Below are 25,000 nucleotides of genomic sequence, written 5' to 3' on the forward strand. Positions count from 1 at the left end.
GATGACAATGCGTGTGTTGAAAAGCGTTGGAGCCAAGACACAGCCGTCACACTCTTGAATCCACAGGGGAGAAGCTTGACGCGTCTACACTACGTTTTACTGCACTTACAGTACCAGTATATATGCTTGCTATTAATCCAATAGTCGGATTCCTCTGTGTCTCGGTATGTCACAGAGTAATTCACGATGCACCGAGTCAAAAGGTCTCTTGAGATCGATATAGGCTGCAAGCAACCCGCGCCCGAACACTCGACGGCGCTTAACAATGATGCAAATTGCAAGGGTAAGGTGAACTGTATGTTTGCAAGGAAAGATTCCGGATTGCTCGGGTCTGAGGTGCCTCAGTAGATAGCCTCTGATACGTCTCAGAAAAACCTTTCTTGGTATACTATGCCGTGCAATGCCTCAATGACTGTTGCATTGCACATGATCCCTTTCCCTTCCCAGAAAGGAATGATCATTTCCTTCAAAAGGTCTGGAATGGTACCGGACTCGTAGGTGGCAGCAGTTCATATGCCTTTCCATCCTTCAGTTTGGAGATTGTCTCCCTAACTTCTGTCAGAGTAGGGGGCTCCCCACTAATAGGGGGACCAGGAGCTGGGATCGCAACATCATCTACGGCCAATTTAAGTGTTGGTGGCTCAACCTGAGGCAAATGCTTAAAATACACGGCCCAACGAGCTCGCACCCGAACAGGATCTAAGATGATGTTTCCATCCATTGAGTGAACAGCGTTTCCTGTGTGGAAGGCTTCGAATTCAGCTTTCTCAGGGCTTGGTCTTCAGGGCGAAGGTCATTTACAAAGAAATGGCCTTCGACCTACTAAACTAGGTGATAGGTTGTTCCTTGTCGCTCAACAGTATCCGATTTCTGCGCACCAAAAGTCAATGTTAACCCAATCACTGGCCAGCTCAGCCGTGTAACACGCCATTGTGGCCTCACGTATCTCCTGAGAGATGGAGTTCTGGGGCCGGATACTCAAAACAGCTAACGACGTCGTAAGCCCGCGCAGCCAGGCCGCGCATGTCTTAACTCGAACTGCGAGCTCCGAGGGTCATACTCAAAACTTTTAACCGTCCCCGCGTGACGTCACAGCACCTCGTAACTTAAGGGTGGTCCCGAGCACTCGTAACGGTGTGAACCCGGAAATAAGTCGTGCTAGTTTCGACTTGTGCAAACAAGATTTGTATAGATTATGTATTGCTGACTGTCCCAGACAAAGTATAAGGCGTCATATCAATTTATATTGTATCTGTGTATCACAAATACCTCCATTCTCCCTAGCCACTTGATATAAAGAAGATAACAAGCAATTATAGAATGCGCTTGTCGTTTACCCAGTAGAGGTGACAATACATATTGAATACACTATAGAGTTTTGGGAAATGAAGGTGTCTTGTCATAGACAAAGGTGTATATATATATATATATATATATATATATATATATATATATATATATGTATGTATTTATCATATACAAACATACATATACATTTATATATACATGCATATATATATTCATACATATATACACTCATAAATATATATCTGTATCTCTCTGTCTATTCATCCATTCAAATATCCATCTATCTGTTTTTATAATCATCTATATCTCACTCTCGCTCTCCTTCCCACTCCCTCTCTCTCTTTCGCTCGCTCCTCCCCCTAATGACCGTGGCCTCCAATTGGTAGTTACGTCTAAAGGGCTGACTGTTGATTGGTCAATTCGAAATGGTCCCGCCATCTGAGGGTATCCCATCGAACTACGGTTATGAGGTTTTCTTCCTGTTACGATATTTTATTTTTTCTCTGAGTATGGAAGATTTGCGACCTCGTAGGGACATCGTACCTTACGAGAGCGTAACCCGCTGCGACGTCTTAAACTGCCAGAGTTTTGAGTATCCGGCCCCAGGCCGCGCATGTCTTAACTCGAACTGCGAGCTCCGATGGTCATACTCAAAACTTTTAACCGTCCCCGCGTGACGTCACAGCACCTCGTAACTTAAGGGTGGTCCCGAGCACTCGTACCGGTGTGAACCCGGAAATAAGTCGTGCTAGTTCCGACTTGTACAAACGAGATTTGTATAGATTATGTATTACTGACTGTCCCAGACACAGTATAAGGCGTCATATCAATTTATATAGTATCTGTGTATCACAAATACCTCCATTCTCCCTAGCCACTTGATATAAAGAAGATAACAAGCAATTATAGAATGCGCTCGTCGTTTACCCTATGGAGTTTACAACAATACATATTGAATACACTATAGAGCTTTGGGAAATGAAGGTGTCTTGTCATACATACATATATATATATATATATATATATATATATATATATATATATATATATATTTATTTATTTATATATATATATGTATGTATGTATTTATCATATACAAACATACATATACATTTATATATGCATGCATATATATATTCATATATATATACACTCATAAATATATATCTGTATCTCTCTGTCTATTTATTCATTCAAATATCCATCTATCTGTTTTTATAATCATCTATATCTCACTCTCGCTCTCTTTCAAACTCCCTCTCTCTCTTTCGTTCGCTCCTCCCCCTAATGACCGTGGCCTCCAATTGGTAGTTACGTCTAAAGGGCTGACTGTTGATTGGTCAATTCGAAAAGGTCCCGCCATCTGAGGGTATCCCATCGAACTACGGTTACGAGGTTTTCTTTCGGTTACGATATTTTATTTTTTCTCTGAGTATGGGAGATTTGCGACCTCGTAGGGACATCGTACCTTACGAGAGCGTAACCCGCTGCGACGTCTTAAACTGCCAGAGTTTTGAGTATCCGGCCCGGGGCCGGATACTCAAAACAGCTAACGACGTCGTAAGCCCGCGCAGCCAGGCCGCGCATGTCTTAACTCGAACTGCGAGCTCCGAGGGTCATACTCAAAACTTTTAACCGTCCCCGCGTGACGTCACAGCACCTCGTAACTTAAGGGTGGTCCCGAGCACTCGTAACGGTGTGAACCCGGAAATAAGTCGTGCTAGTTTCGACTTGTGCAAACAAGATTTGTATAGATTATGTATTGCTGACTGTCCCAGACAAAGTATAAGGCGTCATATCAATTTATATTGTATCTGTGTATCACAAATACCTCCATTCTCCCTAGCCACTTGATATAAAGAAGATAACAAGCAATTATAGAATGCGCTTGTCGTTTACCCAGTAGAGGTGACAATACATATTGAATACACTATAGAGTTTTGGGAAATGAAGGTGTCTTGTCATAGACAAAGGTGTATATATATATATATATATATATATATATATATATATATATATATATATATATATATGTATGTATGTATTTATCATATACAAACATACATATACATTTATATATACATGCATATATATATTCATACATATATACACTCATAAATATATATCTGTATCTCTCTGTCTATTCATCCATTCAAATATCCATCTATCTGTTTTTATAATCATCTATATCTCACTCTCGCTCTCCTTCCCACTCCCTCTCTCTCTTTCGCTCGCTCCTCCCCCTAATGACCGTGGCCTCCAATTGGTAGTTACGTCTAAAGGGCTGACTGTTGATTGGTCAATTCGAAATGGTCCCGCCATCTGAGGGTATCCCATCGAACTACGGTTATGAGGTTTTCTTCCTGTTACGATATTTTATTTTTTCTCTGAGTATGGAAGATTTGCGACCTCGTAGGGACATCGTACCTTACGAGAGCGTAACCCGCTGCGACGTCTTAAACTGCCAGAGTTTTGAGTATCCGGCCCCTGCCTAGCTCTCGGAGCGACTCCAATGGACTCCTGAGCTGCATCAAACATTTCACATTTAAAGGCGTCCCACAAAACTGCCGGGTCCGGTCAGGTTATCGTTCATTGTGAAGTGATTAGAGACAACCACAGCAAACCTCCTACCACAATACCCCTTCCTTAATTTGTCCAGCTGAAACACCTAAGAGTGGTCACTGGATGGCCATGGGAATTTGAAATGAACCTAGTGTTGTCAAGACCAGTCTATGATCAATCTATGCTACAGAACTCTAGATTCTTTTAAACCTTCCTTTTTAGCACATTGTTGGTCCGGATATGCCTTTATCATCTTGCCACTGCCTATTCTGACTTACTGGTGGCAGCCGATTTCAGCTTCTAAATTGTTTAACAAGATCTAATATTTGCAGCTACATGGATTTCAGTGACATGTTACTCCTACTTCACTAAGGCAGGGAGACTTTCTCTTTCTTTCAGCTTTTGATGACCCATGGTAACAGTCACAACATTATCGTGAGCCATCATAAATGTCTGAGAAAATGGGAGGCAAGGGGCCTTGCATCACAAAGATAAATGGCATGTCCACAAGGTCATTTAATTTTGTCAGTATCAGTATTTATTTCCATCATTGTTATTTTGCTACAGTGATGATGAAAAACATATATACGTTTAAATTATATAAACTACATATAATAAAATGTTTTACTCCATTATCATATGTAACACTAATTTAACTTGAAACAAAAATATGGACAATGCAAAAGGAATATCAACTAGATATGTAATCAGAATTTTTAAAAAATCACAAAATCAAACTAAATCATTGCAAGTTTCATTTGCAGTATGAAAACTGATAACGGTACCTAATACCTTGTGAGTATGTGTCCTTTAGTGAGGACAGAAAGGTATTGATCCTAAGAAAAATTGAACTGAATTTTATTCTGTTCAACAGATTATTCTCAATAGTCTATCAATGAACTTGATTCTTGCTAATCATATTATATATACATCAAGTGCATGACATGGAAGACACCCAGTTAAAACAATAATCTACTTGGGTGTCAGCTTTCATGCTGTGTAAGCTAGTCAAGTATCTGATGACTCTAAAATAACTTGAAAACGGTAGAACTAGGTTGAGAATATTGAATGGGAAAAGTCTCCAACCTTTTAAGACCATAACAAAGCTTCTGACAGGATAGTTTGTTTAAATAATATGGTGATAATAATCTTAGCTTTACTTGATGCATACAATGCAAAACATGTAAGTACAGTATTGCATATATATTGTTTGTAAGCACTTATCTTGCATACTGTTTTGACCCTTGTCATTATCAGAGACTTTGAGGAATAGTTTAAGATATCTTGATTGATGATATTCAATAATCTTCAGAGGAATATTAACCCAAGTTGGTCACATAAATAAATATTTATTTTATATATCATATACAGTATTATTGAAAATCCCAATAGATCACCAAGCAGAATCACTTAATAAAAATTATAATACCTTTAAACTATAAAGCAAAACATGTAGGATATGTGTAATCATAATAAATAAAATATCTAATGGAAGAAAACAGTATCCAGAAGTTACCTAATAAAATACTTACTCATTTCTGAACACACTCAATAATGAAAATAGCATTGCCATACACACATACTGTTTGGTTGATATCATCTGTGCTGTTAACAAGCAGATCTGACAAGTCAAAAGATGACAATAATAGCCTAAGGTTCAGTTTCACAAAGCCTCCTTAATAACTGTGTTGCAAGTACATTTCCTTCACCAAAATTGAAAAATAAATTGAAGTAACTTTACAAAATACTGAATAAGAACACTCAGTCCCTGCCTGATCCATCATTTTCCTTTACTGGCTATAATAAAGGGCAGATATAACATTCACATGAACAGTTTAAACACCACTTAGAATATTTTGATAGTTCAATCTCAGATCCTTATCTGCTAATAAATAGTAAACATATCACCGAGTGTGTGCGTACATATAAGTGTATGTATGAAAAAGTGTTTATATATGTGTATGTGTGCATTTATGTATATATATAAAGGTGTTTATATGAGTGTGTGTGGAGAGGGAGTGCATGTGTGCATGCATGCGTAAATGTGTGTGCAGGTGTGGGTATCGGTATGGGTGTATATGCATACATATTGTGTATGGATGACTTAGAACTGAATATTATTTTATTAAAATAGGGAATTCTACAGTGGTAATGTGAGATCAAGCACCTATTGCAAACTATATTCATAAACATAAATTTCTTATTTATTTTTATGCTTTCAACTTTGTAAGCATTCAGTTGTATGTATTAAACATTACAATCACTTAATAGCAACACCATTTTGCTATATTTTTCCATAACCAATATGCCACTTTCCATTTGGAAATTTCTAAGATAATGCAACACTTCTTGCTCATCTCACTTAATCTTTTCAGGATAAAAATCTTGTCAACATTACAAATAATTACAAATAAGCACTGCCTTTCCTTGAACTTTAAAAGTAGCAAATGTTATTCAAACAAAGGCATTTCAACAAACCCTATTTTTCAAAGATGTGTAAACAATACAATCAAATGCGTATGTGCACCAAAGGTGTTTCTGAATGCAAACTCAGCCAAACTTGTTAAAAAAAAAAAAAGATATAAAACAATACAAACACGATAGATGTATGCTGCAGAAAAATTACATGAGTTGGAATAGAAAGATAACCAGAGTAACTACTAAAATATTATCTTTTGATATTTCTATAGGGAGGAGAAAGGGGAGCGGAAGAATAAAAAATAATCAAACTTATAAATTCAGTCATATGACTAGACTTCACAAGAACAACCAAAAAAAGAATGAGTAAAAATAAATCATACAAGTAAGTTTTACTAATAATCATACATGCAACATAACAAACTTACCAAATAATAACAATAATATATCAATAATACAGTTATTGGAAAGCATTGACTGTATCTAAATAATTCCCTTGATTTTTTTCCCCATAAAGGTCTTCTCTTGTGGGAGATACAAAACCACACTTTCTTCTATGAATGAGCCCTCTTAGACTTCATAAGCACTTCAATATAAGTATTACTTTTATACACTCAGGTCTCAAATAATATAAACTGATTTTCTCCATAATGAATACTACTCTTTCTCACAAGAGAAAAATAATTATAAATCTGTGAATCCACATTTCCTTTATTCTTTGTGCATAGTTTATTAAACCCCATACAAAAAATCTTAAAATAAAGAATATGTGAATCTATTTCACATGAGACTGATAAACATCACACACACTGCATAAGTCAAGTCAACTCATCCATATTCAACTGGTCTTTTCTCATAAAAAAGAAAAAAGAAAAAAAGTTTTCATATCCACATACACACTAACCTTATAAAATGCAGTAATTGAGAAGAAAGTTAATCTCTATACATATTTTTACAGAAATAGTTCTGGAAAATGTATCAACCTGAAAAAGCATAATGTGTAATGGCTACCACTTTGAAAATCCTGGATACTGTTTACTCAACAAATGTACTTACAGCTCTGCTTACTGTATATTATTTTATGTCTTAACTGGAAAAAATAAGGAATAAAAAAAACAAAAAACATAGAGGCTTTACCTATTGTAAATGTGAGTTTCACATGAAAAACACATTATTACAAAAGTAAAATAGATAACACTTAGAAGTGTTTGATAAAGTAACTCAACATATTAATCAAACCCTGCAGTATATCAGTTTTATTTGTCTAGTTTACATAAAGTCCATTGTACAGAATTTGACTCTTATGTTCTGATATCTATCATAATAAAGTTTATACAATGATATTTCCAGTTAACAATTTATATCATGCTCACAATAAAACTGTGTATATTAAGTTATAAAATGTTATACATGCAGACTTACCAATGCCTATTTCAATGCTGCAACTATTTAAAAACTTTAATGCATATCATTACACATTTATCTCTCATCATAAGGAATGTAGTTGCTAAAAAAACATCCACCACAGCATAAAGGTTAGACAAAGTCCAATCACAGTTCCAAGGATAAGGCTATCACGTCTTTTTCGGATGTTAATTTTAGTCATAAGCGTATTGATAAGAGGAAATCTATTGGATAGATCATTAACTTTGGTCTGTATCATCTTGAAGGCTTCACGCTGGCTTTTGAGATGATCTCTGGTTTCCACCGCAATAGAAATCTGCTCATCAACCATGCGCTCGGAGTTGTTCATATGGTCAGCTTCCTTAATGTACAAGTCACGTCGGGATAATCCAGCCAGTGTCTTACCATCGTTCCTTCCTCCTCCTAATAACTGTTCACGCTCGCGTCTTGCTGTAATGGCATTGTTGGTGCGCTGGAATTCATGGGTGTAGTCCTGCCAATATGAAGAGTTTTTAGTGTCTCTCATCATATGTATAAATTACCTGAAAATCGTACTTTCCTTTCTAAAGCATTATTAAAATGAGTACCATAAAGTAAATTTTCCTGTCAACACATTTAACACTTAAACCCTTAAATTCCTAACGAACAAGCAAAAGAAGGGCTTAAAGACAAGACAGACACTCACCAACTTCATCAAAGAGAAATGACAGGTGAAAAACTCTTAAAGACATTTTTCTAAAATCAAATAATTCCCAATACAAGTAGACACTTGGCATGTTACAGCATCAAAAGCAAACTACTTTCAAGAATCTGAATACATCAATCAAATGCTGTAAAAGAAAATATATGGGTGGGAGTAACATGAAAAATACTGTAATTCAGTATGCTGGACAAGGGAAAGGAAAAAATAACAAAGATATCTAAAACACATAAACAATACCTTGAAATATGATAAAAGGTAAAATATCTCACATTGTGTACCATCACATTAAATAGCTTTCTAAAAGGGATTATTAACAAATCAACTATCAAAACCATCAATAATGGCATGGAAATACTGCAAATCATACCAGGGTATGAGATTCTGGATATATATTCATTTCCTTTCTACTTGAAATATGCGTTCTGACCCTTATGATTCCACTAAACCTTATAGACTTTTAAATTAACCCATTTGCGCCAGCTGACGCGTTTTGTGGTTTTTGCGTCAAGATTCCGGCGATGAGATATTTAGTCAAGGCCGGGGGAGCGAGCTAGTGCGCCTGAGAATCCCGAGGCGTTAGGCTTATGCGTTCGAAAACCCCGGCATTCTGACCATTTATAACCGGAATAGCCCCGGCGAGAATGAGTTAGCATCAAAGGTTATGAAACAAAATTATTACCTGAAGAATATCTCTGTGTCGCTGCAAGGTGTGTATCGTTGCCACATTTGACCCATGGGTACAATTGTTCATTCTTTCATTTACATCTGTTAGAGATGCCAGAAGTTGCTCAAGCTCCACAGAAATAGTCTCATACCTATGTGAAAATTTCAACATATTAATAGCAGGTCAACCTGTGGTGCTAGTATACACCAGTTTTTGTAATAGAATATATTGTGTGTTATCATATATTTTCCTGATTGGTACAAAATTATCATTCCTATTGATGACTCAAAATGAAATATGATACAGAAGAAGAAGAGTCAATCAAATAGATAAATTATAATTACCATAAAATTATATCTGACCCTCAAAATTTTCAACTAAGGACTTTAATTTTCCGAAAAACAACTGCAAGTATTACATTGTTACTTCTCAAAATTCATTGCAGTCTGTCATAACAGTAAATATACTTAAGCTTTATATGTCAAAGTCTGTAGCCAAAGATCATACTCTTTATCCTCAGCCATGATGACAGTACTGTTATCATTCTACATCAACACTAGTTATGACTTTACGTATTGTGAACCGAGCCATGATTTCACATTCCGTCACCTCTTATTCTCAACAACTCCAAACAACGCACATCCTTAGGAAATACGAATACGTGATGCGTCATTTGAAGAGCAGAGGCTGTCAAGTGGTAAATGACACTTACATTTGGTCTCCGGACAAAAGAGCCACAGTCTCGCTGTTGGTGTTGCTAGGCACATTGGACCCATAACTTGCTGCTATCCTGCTGAATGACACCAATTTCATATCTATTTCACTTTCGAGTTGTCTAGCCCGCTTTCTTAAGTCTTCAAAAGACATTTTGTTGTCTTCGACTTCCTTATCCTCTTTTGTTGACATCTGCGGGGCTGTTCGAATACTTTCTTACGGCTTGTGTTACAGAGATCAAATGTTGACTTTTATTCTGTTATAGGCTTTATCGTTTCTTAGAAACGTAGTGTATTACTACGTATTATATTTCATGCACAATGTTTGCAAAAGATATTATCTAATTATTGGCGTAAATGATAATTTGTATATACTTTGTGAGCCGGATGCACGAATTGAAAAAGTACACGTTGATAGGTGTAAATAATTATTGTATATAATTAAAGGGATAAATGAAGACGAAAATGTTTAGGAGATGTAAACGATTTATAAAAACAAACAAGAGTCTCACCAAAATCTTCCCTTTGCCTACTCGACCTGGCCTTCAATTCAGTGACTTAAAACACATCGGCGTAAATTCTCACTGGAGCGAAAACTCGAATCTCTTCCTGGCACTATTTCTCCAATAAACAAATTCCTTCGACACGAGAACTGCTCATATAACTGCATGTACCATTTTCTTACAAATACGACTGCATGGATTACAGTACCAATACTGCCGTCAATAGATTAGGTCATGTACACATTATAATTCCTTCATGCACCTGATTGGGACGGTATGGATTAGGTTAAAAAGATAAAGAGAGGAGAAAGCATAGATCACAATGAGTAAGTCGACGTACACAAAACAGCTAATCTGAGAAGACATGAGAATTAATTAGAGAAATCTGCAACACCTTTTACGAAAGGCTAAACGTTATCCCAATAGTATATAAGGCAAGATGGGAGCTCGAAGTATCCTCAATATATATCACATATTCTTTTCAGACTAATAATCCATTCAGGATTCTGTTTCACCGCATTTACAACCGGGGTATTTGCTGTCCCTTTGACTGAGGGATTTTGCCGTATAAATCGCAACGACTGCTGATATATAATCGCCATTTAGCAAAAGTAGAGTCAGCAACGTGCATTAACGGCACCAAGAAACGTCAGGATTAAGAATAATTTACGTTAGACGACAAATAAAACTTATAAATGTCATGTAGCGCCAGGAGAAAGATTAATGGGACTCGATCAGCAAAAAAAGTAATAAAGATGGAGTACAGTCAAGTAAAATGAAGTTATCAAAAAGGCGTATTTAATCCATTATCAATATCTGCAGAATTTGTCTTTTCATTGCTGGATATTCATTAGCTGATATTCATTATGGATTGGTTTAAAGCCTCCCATTCTTTCTTCGTTGCATGGGGAGAGAGAGAGAGATTGATAGATAGATAATGAGAGAGAGAGAGAGAGAGATTGTGTGTGTGTGTGTGGGGGGGGGGGGATACAGATTAACAGAGAGAGAGAGAGAGAGGGAGAGAGAGAGAGATAAAGAAAGAAACAGACAGACACACGGACAGTCAGACAGACAGAAACAGACAATCGGACACACAGACAGATAGATGCAATTTGAGAGCGAGAGAGAGAGAGAGAGAGAGAGAGATAAAGAAAGAGAGAGACAGACAAACAGAGACAAGTCAATCAGACACACAGACAGATAAAAACAATTATAGAGAGAAAGAGATCCGAGAGAGAGAGAGAGAGAGAGAGAGAGAGAGAGAGAGAGAGAGAGAGAGAGAGACGGACGGACAGAGACAGACTGACAAGCAGGAAGGCAGACAATCGGACAGACAAGCAGGCAGACGGAGAGAGAGAGAGAGAGAGAGAGAGAGAGAGAGAGAGAGAGAGAGAGAGAGAGAGAGAGAGAGAGAGAGAGAGAGAGAGAGAGAGAGAGAGATTTGTTTTCATCAATTTATTACGCTCATAGAGCGACAGGCCTTATACATTAATTAGTACATTATTACATATATAGTACTCGTGTCACGCATGACACGTTGGTATGTGCAGTGAGGCTGTACATGAAGATAAAATAAATAATAAATAAACTGAAAATACAAAGATGAGTGTTTCCAGAGTCAAACTTTAGCACCCACCAAAGTGAGGGTGTTGGGCCAAAACAATGTCCAAATTACTGTCAGCTAGCAGGAATTGGCATATATGTATTAAATCCTGGCTTCGGGGCAGCAAGCCTCTCACCGAGGGGCACTCGAGGCAGTAGTGGTGGAGGCTGTTAGCGTTGGGACGGTCACACAGCTTGCAGGTTGAGTAGTGGAGTACGTCTCCCGCCCCCGAGACCTGCCACAGTGGCCTGTACCCCAGTCGAAGCCGGGCAGACACAATATTGTGTCTGCGAACCATGAGTCCGTGTCGGCGATACCTCGGAGGAGTGAGTAGGAAGTGGTCGAAATGTTGTATTGATACGCTCTGGGCGCGCTCAGCATCCATGCGGTGGAGAGTAGGGAGAAGAGCGGCAGAGTGTATGATCTGCTTGTAGCAAGGAAGGGAGGGTGTGGCATAGTGAGGCAGCGGCAATTCGCAGGCACTTTTAGCGAGGAGGTCCACCCTGTCGTTAGCAGCTATGCCCACATGGGAGGGAATCCATAAAAATATAATGTGGAGGTAGTGTTCCTGGGCTGTAACTAACTGCTGCAGGATCTGGTGGATGATTGAGTGATGTGAAGCAGGCTGTGGGGACGAGATGGCTTGAAGGGCAGACTGGGAGTCACACATCACTGCACCATTTACTCGTCGCTGACAGATGAAGTTGACAGCCAGCAGGAGTGCCTGTAGCTCGCAGTACGTGGAGCTGGAAGAGTTAGGTAATCTGCGACACACCCAGCCTTCTTCTGGTTGGTCCACATCAGGAGAGTAGATGGCGCAGCCTGCACTGCCGTCTCGTTGCACGGACCCATCCACATAGATATGATGCGCGGCAGGGATGGAGGAGGAGAGTGTGGCAATGTGCTCCAGAGCAAGTTGTTTCTGGAGAGGCGGAGGGTCTGTCTTGGAGGTGGGCGTGAAGGTGACTTGAGGCTGAGGAATCCTCCAGGGAGGTGGCCCATGATCAACCTCAGCCACAGGGACATCAAGATCAAGACGCTGCAGGGTGGAGGTCACTATGTTGACAAGGGTGCGAACGCCAGGACGAAGAGGAGGACGGGGCGCAACCGGATCAAGTGAGGTTCTCAGGACATGAGCATAGTGTGGAGCAGTATGGGGAGAGAGCAGACACTTGACGCTGATGCAGGAAACGTTGGCACGTATTCTCTCCACAACTGAAGGAAGGTTCAGTTCAGTCAACATGTTCACTATTCTAGAGGAGGTGGGACACCCAAGAATGTACCGCAGCACTTTATTCTGGAATTTTTCTAAGGGCTGTAAGGTGGTCTGAGAAAGCTGACTGAGGGCTGGAGAGAGATAGTCTATGACTGACCGGATGAATGCAATGTAGATGGTCTTAGCTAAGGGAATGGAGACACCAGCGACATTGTTGGTAAGCCACTTGAAGGGGAGAAAGCGTCGTTCTAGAAGGTGGATGAGATCTTGGATGATAGGATGGACGCGCTGCCGAGCAGGTATGGCTGGAGAGATGTGCACTGGCGTTCCCAGGTACATGTACTGTGTGCAAGGTGGGACAACACTGTGTCCCACAGTGAATACAGGGAGTGTTCTGGGGCCCCGGGGAGAGAACACTCTACTCTTATCTGGGGAGAGGACAAGGCCGCAGGCGGAGGACGACTCATAGAACGAGTGAAGGAAGCGCTGAAGATCGGCAGCAGAGGTGGAATGTACACAAATGTCATCGGCGTAGCAGGTGACAGTTGTGCCGAGTGTTTCGGGAAGAAGAGTCAGCAAGCGGTGCATCAGTACATTGAATAAGAAGGGACTTAAAACCCCGCCCTGTGGAGTACCAAGTTCGAACTCCTTGTACTCACTACATGCGCCTTTAAAAACCACACGTGAGGTCCTGTTGCTGAGATAACCCCGGATCCACTGAAGAAGATTTCCTTGGACACCAAAATCAACTAGCTGGTCAAGAATAACCTCTCTGTTGGCAATGTCAAAGGCAATCTTGAGGTCAAGAAATGCTACCACACTGGTGCGGGAGAGGCGGGCGTACAGGTCCATCAGGCAGTGGTGGGTACTCCTCTGTGGTAGGAAGCCATACAGCCGCGGAGATAACTTGTCTTGGAGTCGGAACATGAGGCGGGTGAGGAATATACGCTCAAACACTTTACAGAAACAGGAGGTCAATGAGATTGGCCTGAACTTGTTTGTACCAGGCTTGGGGATGGGCACAACAGTACTTGAAGTCCACGCAAGGGGCACATAACCCCTGATGAAGCAAAGATTGTACAACTGCAGCAAAGGATTACCAGGGACTTTGACGAGGAGGCGGAGGACTTGGTAGGTGACACCATCATCCCCGGGTGCTGTTGACTTACCCCTGGCGAGAGCACGGCGCAGTTCGTCTTCCATGATAAGCAAGTTGTCATCTTCATCCGCTCGTAGTAATGCAGTCATTAGGCGCAAACTGCGAGTGTTCCTGTGAGTGGAGAGAGCCTCTTGAATATGAATGGGAATATTGCATGCCTGTGCCTGCTCAGACCAGATATTTATCAAGTCCTGTGCATATTGGGTGGGGCTATGGTGGAAAGCGCTTGGGGGTTTCCTCTTGATGACTCTGTTAATCAAATGCCACATGGAGCCGACACTGGTCTGATGATTTATGCTATCAGTATACTTCCTCCAAGACTCAGTATGAACACACTGCTGAAGACCAACGAGATCATCTCTGGACGCCTGGTACTGGTGGAGGAGAGCAGGTGTTGGTTGCCTCTGGAAAGCGTGTCCATCTTCCAGTCTTCCTTTCTACCAGAAGAATACGTCGATCCAGCGTCCAGGCCTGGGTCTCAAGGTGTCTTTTTACATGTGGTCGTGTCACATAACAGGTGTAAAAGTTGTGTGTAGAGTCAACCAAGGAGGAGTATAGTCTGTCTGGTGACTGGAAATCAAATGTTGATAGAAGACTGGAGATGTAGGAGACATAGTTGGGGCAGTACTTCGGAGGGATAGTGATGCGGAGGCGAGTCTGAGGAAGGGAAGGTCCAACTGGCAGTGTATACTGAAGGCCAAGAGCGATGTGGTCAGAGAAGAGAGCCTGGATGGAGAAACACTTGACTTGCGAAGCCACCAAGCCGGAAGTGATGATGTGGTCAAGCGTGCCTCCTCGGATGTGTGTGGCGCCCCCAGTGGGCCAGTGAGTGAGGTGGTGGCGACGGATATATTCAAGGAGAGGCAATCCACTACGGTTCGGCGTGGGGGAGAGATCACCTAAGGCAGGGTGGCGGGCATTAAAGTCACCCATATAAACTGCTCTCCCTACTGAGAAGGAGCAGTAGGGAGAGCAGGGAGGTTGATCCTTCCAGGTGCAGAGTAGACGTTGCAGCTTCCCATCACCCACAGTGACTTCAAAGAGCTGGAATGTCATGTCGTTATCAGTAGAGTAGCGCAGGAGTATATGGGTTATTGAAGAATGAATGTAGCTCACGAGGCCGTTTCTGGCGTAATGGACATAAGGGATGTAGCCTGGGAGTGGAGGGGCATCTTCCCCGGGCATGTGGCCACCTACAAAAGCTTCTTGGATGAATATAACATGTGGATGGTGGTGACCTATGTATGTTTTGAGTGAAGCAAGCTTTGAGTAAGTCCTCATTCCACAGGCGTTCCAGGAGATAATGTGAAGCTGCATCCTGCTAGTGAAGTTCGTGTCTAGGTGTACAGGAGACTGGTGGGGACGATGACGTTGAGGCAGTATCACTCTGAGGTGTGATTCGTGGTAGCTTCTTGAAAAGATGGTCACAAATTCTTTCGTAACCAGCAGCGAGGTATTCCATTTTCTCGGAGAAGGTGGTAACAGTTGCAATGATGGTTTGGTTGGAGTCGACGAGTGTGGCGAGGGTGCGCTCAGTGGTAGCTTGCTGGGCTGCCAGACCTTCGATGTGAGACTCAATAGCATCAAAACGTGCTGTGACTGCTGCGCATCGTTCCGTCAAGTTGGAAACGGCCTCACGAAGGGCAAGGATTTGTGGTGACTCAGTCTGGGTAGAAGCTGGAGGTAGTGAGGCAGCGCCCGTTGGTAGTTGTGGTAGTGAGAGAGAGAGAGAGAGAGAGAGAGAGGGAGGGAGAGAGGAGGAGAGACAGAGATGCACGTACAGATGTAGTGATGTGCTTCGCCCCAGCCATCCCTCCATGGAAGAATAAGCGAGTTCCCCCTTTATCGCCACGAGGGGAAGAAGCGCCAAGAGATGGCGTTGCCCTGGAGGGCCTACTACTCACTCCCTCCCTGGAAGGAGGGCCTACCACTTGCTCCCTCCCTGGAAAGGGGCCACAGCACACTCGTGTATGAGACTCTTTATCACTCGTGTATAACAATAAATTATTTTTAGGTGATTTTAATGCTCGTCATACATCATGGGGTTCCCTGCGGGTGAATGGTAGAGGTGAGCAAGTAGTTAAGTTGATCAACGACTCTGATCTGGTTCTTCTAAATGATGGTAGTCCAACGCGAATAGACGATAATACCGGTAATTTGAGCTTTATAGACCTATCACTGGTCTCTTCAACACTAGCAGCCAAGTGCCTGTGGCACACCATTGACGACTCATTGGGAAGCGATCACCTTCCTATTTGTATTCAATATTCATGCGACACCACGAGGACGCCTTCAGCACCCAAATTTAACGTAAAAAGAGCAGATTGGGTCGCCTTCACAAGGAGCGTCAAGCTCGAAGTTGTTGGAGAAACCATTGATGATAAAGTAAACAATGTTCACAATTGTATTATAAATGCAGCAATGGCAACCATCCCTAAGACTTCGACAGATAGCGTTAAGCATAGAGTTCCATGGTGGACACCAGATTGCCGCAGGGCGCTATGTGAACGAAATAGGGCCTACAGGCTTTTCCATAATAACATTACAAACGAGAACTTTCGCAATTACAAACAAGCGAGAGCTAGGGCTCGAAGAACAATCAGACAAGCCAAAAGAGACTCCTGGCGAAGCTTTGTCTCTACAATTAACAGTAACACCAAGTTATCAGAGGTTTGGTCCACAGGTAATAGAATAAATAGAAAAAAAGTATCAATAAAAATCAGAAACATCATCCATGAGGGAAATAATTATGATTCACCTAGAGACATTGCTAACACAATCGCCAGGCAGTTCTCTTATACAAGCAGCTTGGAAAACTACAACCCTGCATTCCTGACCACCAAGGAAGCATCCGAGCTGCAACCAATTCACTTTGCTACAGGAGATAACCTTGATTATAATAAAGATCTAACTATAGATGAGCTTGTCCGAGCCCTAGAAGCCTGTAGAGGAACATCCCCAGGCCCCGATGAGATTCGATATGAGATGATAAAGCATCTTAATCATGATGACATGATTAAGTTGCTAGAAGTGTACAATGATATTTGGAAAAGCCAGACTTTTCCAAATTCACGGCACTTCGCCTACATCATTCCCGTATTGAAAGGAGGGGGAAATCCCAGATCCGCCATCTCTTACCGCCTAATGGCGTTGACAAGCTGCTTATGCAAGGTCATGGAAAGAATTGTTAATAGTAGGCTATTGCATTTTTTAAATACTAGGAATTTACTAGTTGACGAGCAGTGCGGCTTCCGAAAGGGACGTTAAACTCTCGATCAGCTGGTAAAACTGGAAAGTCATATTCATGAGGCATTTGCCAAAAAGCATTTTTTGATTTCAGTATTTTTAGATATAGAAAAAGCCTACGACATGACATGGCCTACTCAGAAAACTTTATGCTTTCGGATTACGTGGAAACTTGCCTTGTTTTATCCAAAATTTCATTTCTGACAGAACGTTTTCTGTCAAATTATTTTCTGACAATGTCACTTTCTCGGACATTTTTGTCCAGGCAAACGGGGTCCCACAAGGAAGTGTCTTGTCTCCAACATTATTTTTATGTATGATAAATGACATTTTACCATCTCGGAATCTTAAATACTCACTGTACGCCGATGATTGTGCATTATGGCACTCTAGCAATAATGCAGAGTTCTCGGCAAATAAGATCCAATTGGCACTGGATATGATTCATAACTGGGGCCTCCAGTGGGGTTTTAAGTTTTCCATTAGAAAGAGTATTGGCGTGGTCTTTACACATAGGAGAAAGCCCAACATCAGGCTAACTCTAGACAACCACCCAATACCTATTCAAAATTCAGCTAGATTTCTTGGTCTACTCTTTGATAGTAGATGAAATTGGAAAGACCACATTGGTCAGTTAAAGAATAAATGTAAAAAAGCACTCAATTTATTAAAGTGCATTTCTGAACACAAATGGGGAGCTGATAGAAAGTCTTTACTGATGTTATATAAATCCCTGATTAGATCTAAAGTAGATTATGGGTCAATCGTGTATGGCTCGGCAACGAGCTCAACTCTGAAAGGTTTGAATGTTGTGCAGAATGCGTCTGTCTTGGAGCCCTTAAGTGCACTCGCACCGAGCGCCTAGAGGTAGAGTCGGGAGTACCTCCCCTCCGTCTTAGACGCGGCCAGCTTGCGCTGTCTTATGCCGCTAGAGTAGCCAGGCAGCCCCATCATCCCAACAGGGATGTTTTGCGCCGGCAGTTAGGGCCACAGCACCGCGGCGGAAAGCCTCTGTGCAATAGACTCCATGACCTCACAGAAAAAGTCGGTATAGATCTCTCTACCATCGATACCCTGGTTCAGTCAAATATAGCACCGTGGGAAACACCCAATTTTTCCACCGTTGTAGAGTGGCTACCATCAGCCAAAGCCACGGTGTCGGAGGTGGAGGTACGCCAGAGGTTCAGAGAGATCATTATTAAACATCTTTCCTTTTTTCATTTATATACCGACGGGTCCAAGACAGACGAGTGTATACTGTGTATGGTCGACTGAATGCCAGTTGAGATTCAGATTGCCAAATCATACATCGATCTTTCTTGCCGAACTTTTGCAATTGATAAAGCTTTAGATTTTGCCCTATCGACGACCCACGATAGAATAGTCATATTTTCAGACTCGTTAAGTTCAATTAAAGCCATTAAATCACTAGAAACCACCAATAATGAAATACAGGGTAATATCATTCGTAAATTGCATAGTGCCAATAAATCAATCAAACTGATATGGGTACCTGGACACTCGGGTATCCATGGCAATGAACAGGCTGACAAACTAGCCGGGTCGACTGGGGATCTGGAGCCTGGTATTGTCCGCACAGATCTCAGGTGTTTTGTCTCTTTTATAAAAGCAAAAATCCATCTCCTGTGGCAGAGTGAGTGGACCGACCTCACAATCAGAAAAATCAAAACTGAAATAGAAATGTGGGACACAGCCCACAGGAAAAACAGAAGGGAGGAGGTGGTATTGGCTCGGCTGCGGGTCAATGCCACAAGATATACCCACCTTACTCCCTATATGAATAAAAATTTCCCTCCACAGTGTGGTCAATGCAATAGACCTTTTTCAATACCACACTTTCTAATATCCTGCCAAACATATAATAGACAAAGACAAAAAATAAAAAACTATTTACAAATTAAAAATATTGAATGTAATATAAACAATTTACTATCAGATAATGAAAAAATAATTAGTAAAGTAATCACTTTTCTAAAGGAGACAAAACTTTATGACCTTCTATAGATTGATAAAATAAAATGGAATCATTGGCTTAATGACCTTGGCATGTGCCGCTGGTTGATAGCCAATAAATCCAACAAGCAAGCAAGCAAACTCTTTATGCCTTACACCCTATTTCTGTAACGCAGCAGCAACTAATAATAAGTCTTGTGACACCAGAGCTACCCTGGTTTCCGGGGCCTCTCGTCTTGCTCGGCATTGGTTGTTTCTGTGTTTACTTAACGTAAATTAAAGTCGAGTACTGTTAGTGCTTTGCCTGCACCTTCAGTGCTTTGTTTTTGAAGGTAGCACGAGACTACAGTAGAAGTAGTCGGCCCCCACCCCAGACCCGCAGCACTCTTCTACCCCAGGGTAGCCCTTACGGGCAGTGACCCCTGGGTAGGGAGGCCCAGTAGTCTGGGGCGTCCTTTGGGCGCAACTTTTCTTTTCCCCTGAAATTTTTCCATTTTTCCGTGTGACTTTCCTGAGCCTACAGGAGTCTCCTTGTGAGCTCCTGTATTCGCTTGGGGGTTGGGCACTGACTTACCGTCCCTCGCACTAGGCAGGTTCGGCGGTAGGAAGGTGTCTTACATACAACTCCGATCCCTTAGTTGGTACTGGAGAAAGCAACCAGGCTTCCACTAGGTGGGGGCGAGGACGTGTAACGAAAAGACTTGTTTTTTTATCCTCTCTTAGCTATTGGGATTAGGTTGATACAATAGTTAAGGGAAAGGTAGTCCTCTCAGGACAACGGGCTTTGGCCCAGGGTTCGGACCTGGTCCGACACCCTAGTATGATTGATACCCCGGCTACCCTTCCTCCTCCCCAAGGAGGAGGGGCGACTCCGAAACTCTTTAAGACTAATTTGACCACTAATGGAACCCCGACCAATGACCGACCCAGAAGACTAATTGATATCCCTCCCGAGAACGCAAGGTGCGTGAACATTCGATGCGTGAAAGAAAATCAATCCCTGCAGAATGTCAACCCCTTTATCCTTAAGAAGGTCCTTGATGGTCAAGTGGAAGGCACTTTTGATTTTGTCCGTAAATTGCGAGATGGCAGCCTCCTTGTAAAAGTGCAATTTAAGTCTCAGATTAATGATTTACTTAAACTGACGCAGATTCATGACATTACAGTAAAAGTAACTATTCCTGTTGGCCCAAATATCTGTAAGGGAGTAATCTTTCACAGGGATTTGAGGACAATGGAAGAAAGCAAAATTCTTGATGCCATGAATGACCAAAACGTAGTAGACGTAAATTGCATGACCAAGAAGGATGGGAATGCGCGAATAAAGACCGTATTGTGTTTCTTGACCTTTTCTTCACCAAAAATTCCAAGTACTGTCAAAATCGGATATGAGATTGTTCAAGTACGACCTTACATTCAAAAACCAATGCGGTGTAATAGATCCCAAAAATTTGGACACACCTCATTAAGATGCATGGATAAGGATACTAACAAATTCACTTGCGGTAAATGTACTGGAGCTCATGATACCACTGAATGCACGGAAAAGACACTCAAGTGTGCTAACTGTGGAGGTCCCCATCAGTCAGGCTCTGCTGAATGCAGTAGCCTGAAGGAGACTGAGACATTGGCATACATGAGAGAGCACGATGTTAGCTACCGTGAGGCCAAAAAGAAAGTTGAAGGTTTGACAAGCAAACCCAATACTTCTTACACCTCAGCAGTAACTAACAATGTTTCCAGTGCGATCAGTGTTAGTCAGCAGCTCGCAGTTAAAGACCAGGAAATTTCCGAATTAAAAGAAACAGTAAAGGACTTGATGAATCAGATTAAAGAATTGAATAAAACAAAGAAATTACTGAATCAACCCAGCAAAAACAGCATCTTAAGGAGGACGATACCAAATCACAATCCGGATCGCACCTTCTAGTCCAAGCGACCCCTACTAGGACTTCGCCTGGTTTTTGGTCTACTCGTAAGGGTAGACCATCTTCCGCCGGGCGTCTCCCTAGTAGAGGGGAGCAGGCCATGGAGGCTACTGTCTCCAAAAATTCCCGAGAGAGGCCCTCGGGAAGCGAGGGAGGAGGAGGAGGCACCTCCCTCCCAAAAAAAGGCACTTCCAAACCCCATAAAACATAATCCACGCATATACCATTATACAATGGAACTGTCGAAGTCTTAGATCAAAATTAAACTCCCTTAGATTATTAGCCTCGTCCTATGCTCCCGATATTATCGTTCTACAAGAAAGCCATTTAAACGACCAAGTCTCTGACGAGGTCGTATCGCTAAGAAACTACCATCTTTGTAGAAAAGACCGAGAGGGAAGGGGTGGAGGCGGAGTCGCCATGTACATCCACCAGAATCTCCCTTTCACTGAAGTGACGATTAATTCTACTTTGGAACACGTCGCATGCAAAGTAAAATTCAATAACACGTATCTGACTGTATGCTCAGCTTATTGTCCAACTGATAAAATGGTAATCTATGATGAGCTTTTTGCTATTCAGGACAGTCTGCCAAACAATAAATTAATTTTAGGTGATTTTAATGCTCGTCATACATCATGGGGTTCCCTGCGGGTGAATGGTAGAGGTGAGCAAGTAGTTAAGTTGATCAACGACTCTGATCTGGTCCTTCTAAATGATGGTAGTCCAACGCGAGTGGACGATAATACCGGTAATTTGAGCTTTATTGACCTATCACTGGTCTCTTCAACACTAGCAGCCAAGTGCCTGTGGCACACCATTGACGACTCGTTGGGAAGCGATCACCTTCCTATTTGTATTCAATATTCATGCGACACCACGAGGACGCCTTCAGCACCCAAATTTAACGTAAAAAGAGCAGATTGGGTCGCCTTCACAAGGAGCGTCAAGCTCGAAGTTGTTGGAGAAACCATTGATGATAAAGTAAACAATGTTCACAATTGTATTATAAATGCAGCAATGGCAACCATCCCTAAGACTTCGACAGATAGCGTTAAGCATAGAGTTCCATGGTGGACACCAGATTGCCGCAGACCGCTATGTGAACGAAATAGGGCCTACAGGCTTTTCCATAATAACATTACAAACGAGAACTTTCACAATTACAAACAAGCCAAAAGAGACTCCTGGCGAAGATTTGTCTCTACGATTAACAGCAACACCAAGATTTCAGAGGTTTGGTCCATAGTTAATAAAATCAATAGAAAAAAATCATCAATAAAAATCAGAAACATCATTCATGAGGGAAATAATTATGATTCACCTAGAGACATTGCTAACACAATCGCCAGGCAGTTCTCTTATACAAGCAACTCGGAAAACTACAATCCTGCATTCCTGACCACCAAGGAAGCATCCGAGCTGCAACCAATTCATTTTGTCACAGGAGATAACTTTGATTACAATAAAGATCTTACAATGAATGAGCTTGTCCGAGCCCTAGAAGCCTGTAGAGGAACATCCCCAGGCCCCGATGAGATTCGATATGAGATGATAAAGCATCTTAATCATGATGACATGATTAAGTTGCTAGAAGTGTACAATGATATTTGGAAAAGCCAGACTTTTTCAAATTCATGGCACTTCGCCCACATCATTCCCATATTGAAAGGAGGGGGAAATCCCAGATCCGCCATCTCTTGCATTTTTTAAATACCAGGAATTTACTAGTTGACGAGCAGTGCGGCTTCCGAAAGGGACGCCAAACTCTCGATCAGCTGGTAAAACTGGAAAGTCATATTCATGAGGCATTTGCCAAAAAGCATTTTTTGATTTCAGTATTTTTAGATATAGAAAAAGCCTACGACATGACATGGCGACATGGCCTACTCAGAAAACTTTATGCTTTCGGATTGCGTGGAAACTTGCCTTGTTTTATCCAAAATTTCATTTCTGACAGAACGTATTCTGTCAAATTATTTTCTGACAATGTCACTTTCTCGGACATGTTTGTCCAGGCAAACGGGGTCCCACAAGGAAGTGTCTTGTCTCCAACATTATTTCTATGTATGATAAATGACATTTTACCATCTCGGAATCTTAAATACTCACTGTACGCCGATGATTGTGCATTATGGCACTCTAGCAATAATGCAGAGTTCTCGGCAAATCAGATCCAATTGGCACTGGATATGATTCATAACTGGGGCCTCCAGTGGGGTTTTAAGTTTTCCATAAAAGAGTATTGGAGTGGTCTTTACCCATAGGAGAAAGCCCAACATCAGGCTAACTCTAGACAACCAACCAATACCTATTCAAAATTCAGCTAGATTTCTTGGTTTACTCTTTGATAGTAGATTAAATTGGAAAGACCACATTGGTCACAAATGGGGAGCTGATAGAAAGTCTTTACTGATGTTATATAAATCCCTGATTAGGTCTAAAGTAGATTATGGGTCAATCGTGTATGGCTCGGCAACGAGCTCAACTCTGAAAGGATTGAATGTTGTGCAGAATGCGTCTGTCTTGGCGCCCTTAAGTGCACTCGCATTGAACGCCTAGAGGTAGAGTCGGGAGTACCTCCCCTCCGTCTTAGACGCTATCTTACGCCGCAAAATTAGCCAGGCAGCCCCATCATCCCAACAGGGATGTTTTGCGCCGGCAGTTAGGGCCACAGCACCGCGGCGGAAAGCCTCTGTGCAATAGACTCCATGACCTCACAAATAAAGTCGGTATAGATCTCTCTACCATCGATACCCTGGTTCAGTCAAATATAGCACCGTGGGAAACACCCAATTTCACCACCATTTTAGACTGGCTACCATCAGCCAAAGCCACGGTGCCGGAGGTGGAGGTACGCCAGAGGTTCAGAGAGATCCTAATTAAACATCTTTCCTTTTTTCATTTATATACCGACGGGTCCAAGACAGACGAGTGTGTGGGAGCGGGTGTATGGTCGACTGAATGCCAGTTGAGATTCAGATTGCCGAATCATACATCGATCTTTGTTGCCGAACTTTTTGCAATAGATAAAGCTTTAGATTTCGCCCTATCGACGACCCACGATAGAATACTCATTTTTTCAGACTCATTAAGTTCACTTAAAGCAATTAAATCCTTAGAAAACACCAAAAATGAAATACAGGGTAATATCATTCGTAAATTACAGTGCCAATAAATCAATCAAGCTGATATGGGTACCTGGACACTTGGGTATCCATGGCAATGAACAGGCTGACAAACTAGCCGGATCGACTGATGATATGGAGCCTGGCATTGTCCGCACAGATCTCAGGTGTTTTGTCTCTTTTATAAAAGCAAAAATCCATCTCCTGTGGCAGAGTGAGTGGACCGACCTCACAATAAACAACAAAATCAAACAAGATATTAAAATGTGGGGCACAACCCACAGAAAAGACAGAAGGGAGGAGGTGGTGTTAGCCCGTCTCAGGGTAAATGCCACCAGAATAAACCACCTAACTCCATATATCGAAAAAAAATTCCCTCCACAGTGCCAACAGTGCAATACCACACTTTCCTTAAAACATATGTTAATAACCTGCAATAAATATAATAACAATAGGCAAACAATTAAAAAT

At 41.6% G+C, this 25,000-nt stretch overlaps 2 protein-coding genes and 1 pseudogene across 3 annotated transcripts; all 3 read right to left on the bottom strand.

The window, feature by feature from the left end:
* The window catches only part of LOC122268112 (uncharacterized), a 1,033-nt pseudogene extending 102 nt beyond the window's left edge, over nucleotides 1-931 (bottom strand).
* A 4,272-nt stretch (nucleotides 932-5,203) lies between these two features.
* Gos28 (golgi SNAP receptor complex member Gos28) lies at nucleotides 5,204-10,414 on the bottom strand. 2 transcript variants are annotated; one of them, XR_015191056.1, is made up of 5 exons: nucleotides 10,285-10,414; nucleotides 9,772-9,973; nucleotides 9,075-9,210; nucleotides 5,714-8,185; nucleotides 5,204-5,642 (listed from the first exon to the last, which is right to left on the bottom strand). XR_015191056.1 is itself a non-coding variant. In XM_043038376.2 (4 exons), exons 2-4 carry the CDS (start codon nucleotides 9,963-9,965, stop codon nucleotides 7,796-7,798), a joined length of 720 nt encoding a protein of 239 aa, XP_042894310.1. In that variant the 5' UTR covers nucleotides 9,966-9,973; nucleotides 10,285-10,414; the 3' UTR covers nucleotides 5,204-7,795. The 2 variants fall into 2 exon arrangements, 1 of the variants encoding a protein (XP_042894310.1); XM_043038376.2 differs by having other exon boundaries at nucleotides 5,204-8,185.
* Nucleotides 10,415-10,624: 210 nt separating this feature from the next.
* LOC147471780 (uncharacterized) lies at nucleotides 10,625-14,522 on the bottom strand. Its single transcript, XM_086536653.1, is given in 3 exon segments — nucleotides 10,625-10,629; nucleotides 12,070-12,133; nucleotides 12,135-14,522. Coding segments are annotated over 3 exon segments (2,457 nt in total).
* Between the last annotated feature and the right edge of the window lie 10,478 nt (nucleotides 14,523-25,000).

Source organism: Penaeus japonicus, unplaced genomic scaffold (assembly GCF_977035675.1).
Source record: "Penaeus japonicus unplaced genomic scaffold, GWHDUDI00000001_assembly GWHDUDI00000005, whole genome shotgun sequence".
NCBI lineage: Eukaryota > Metazoa > Arthropoda > Malacostraca > Decapoda > Penaeidae > Penaeus > Penaeus japonicus.

Coding starts and splice junctions, on each gene's coding strand:
- Gos28 (XM_043038376.2), bottom strand. CDS start 9,965: ATGTCAACAAAAGAGGATAAGGAAGTCGAAGACAACAAAATGTCTTTT. Junction 9,211..9,771: donor CTTTTGTCCGGAGACCAAAT/GTAAGTGTCATT, acceptor ATTTTCACATAG/GTATGAGACTATTTCTGTGG. Junction 8,186..9,074: donor GACACAGAGATATTCTTCAG/GTAATAATTTTG, acceptor TCATATTGGCAG/GACTACACCCATGAATTCCA.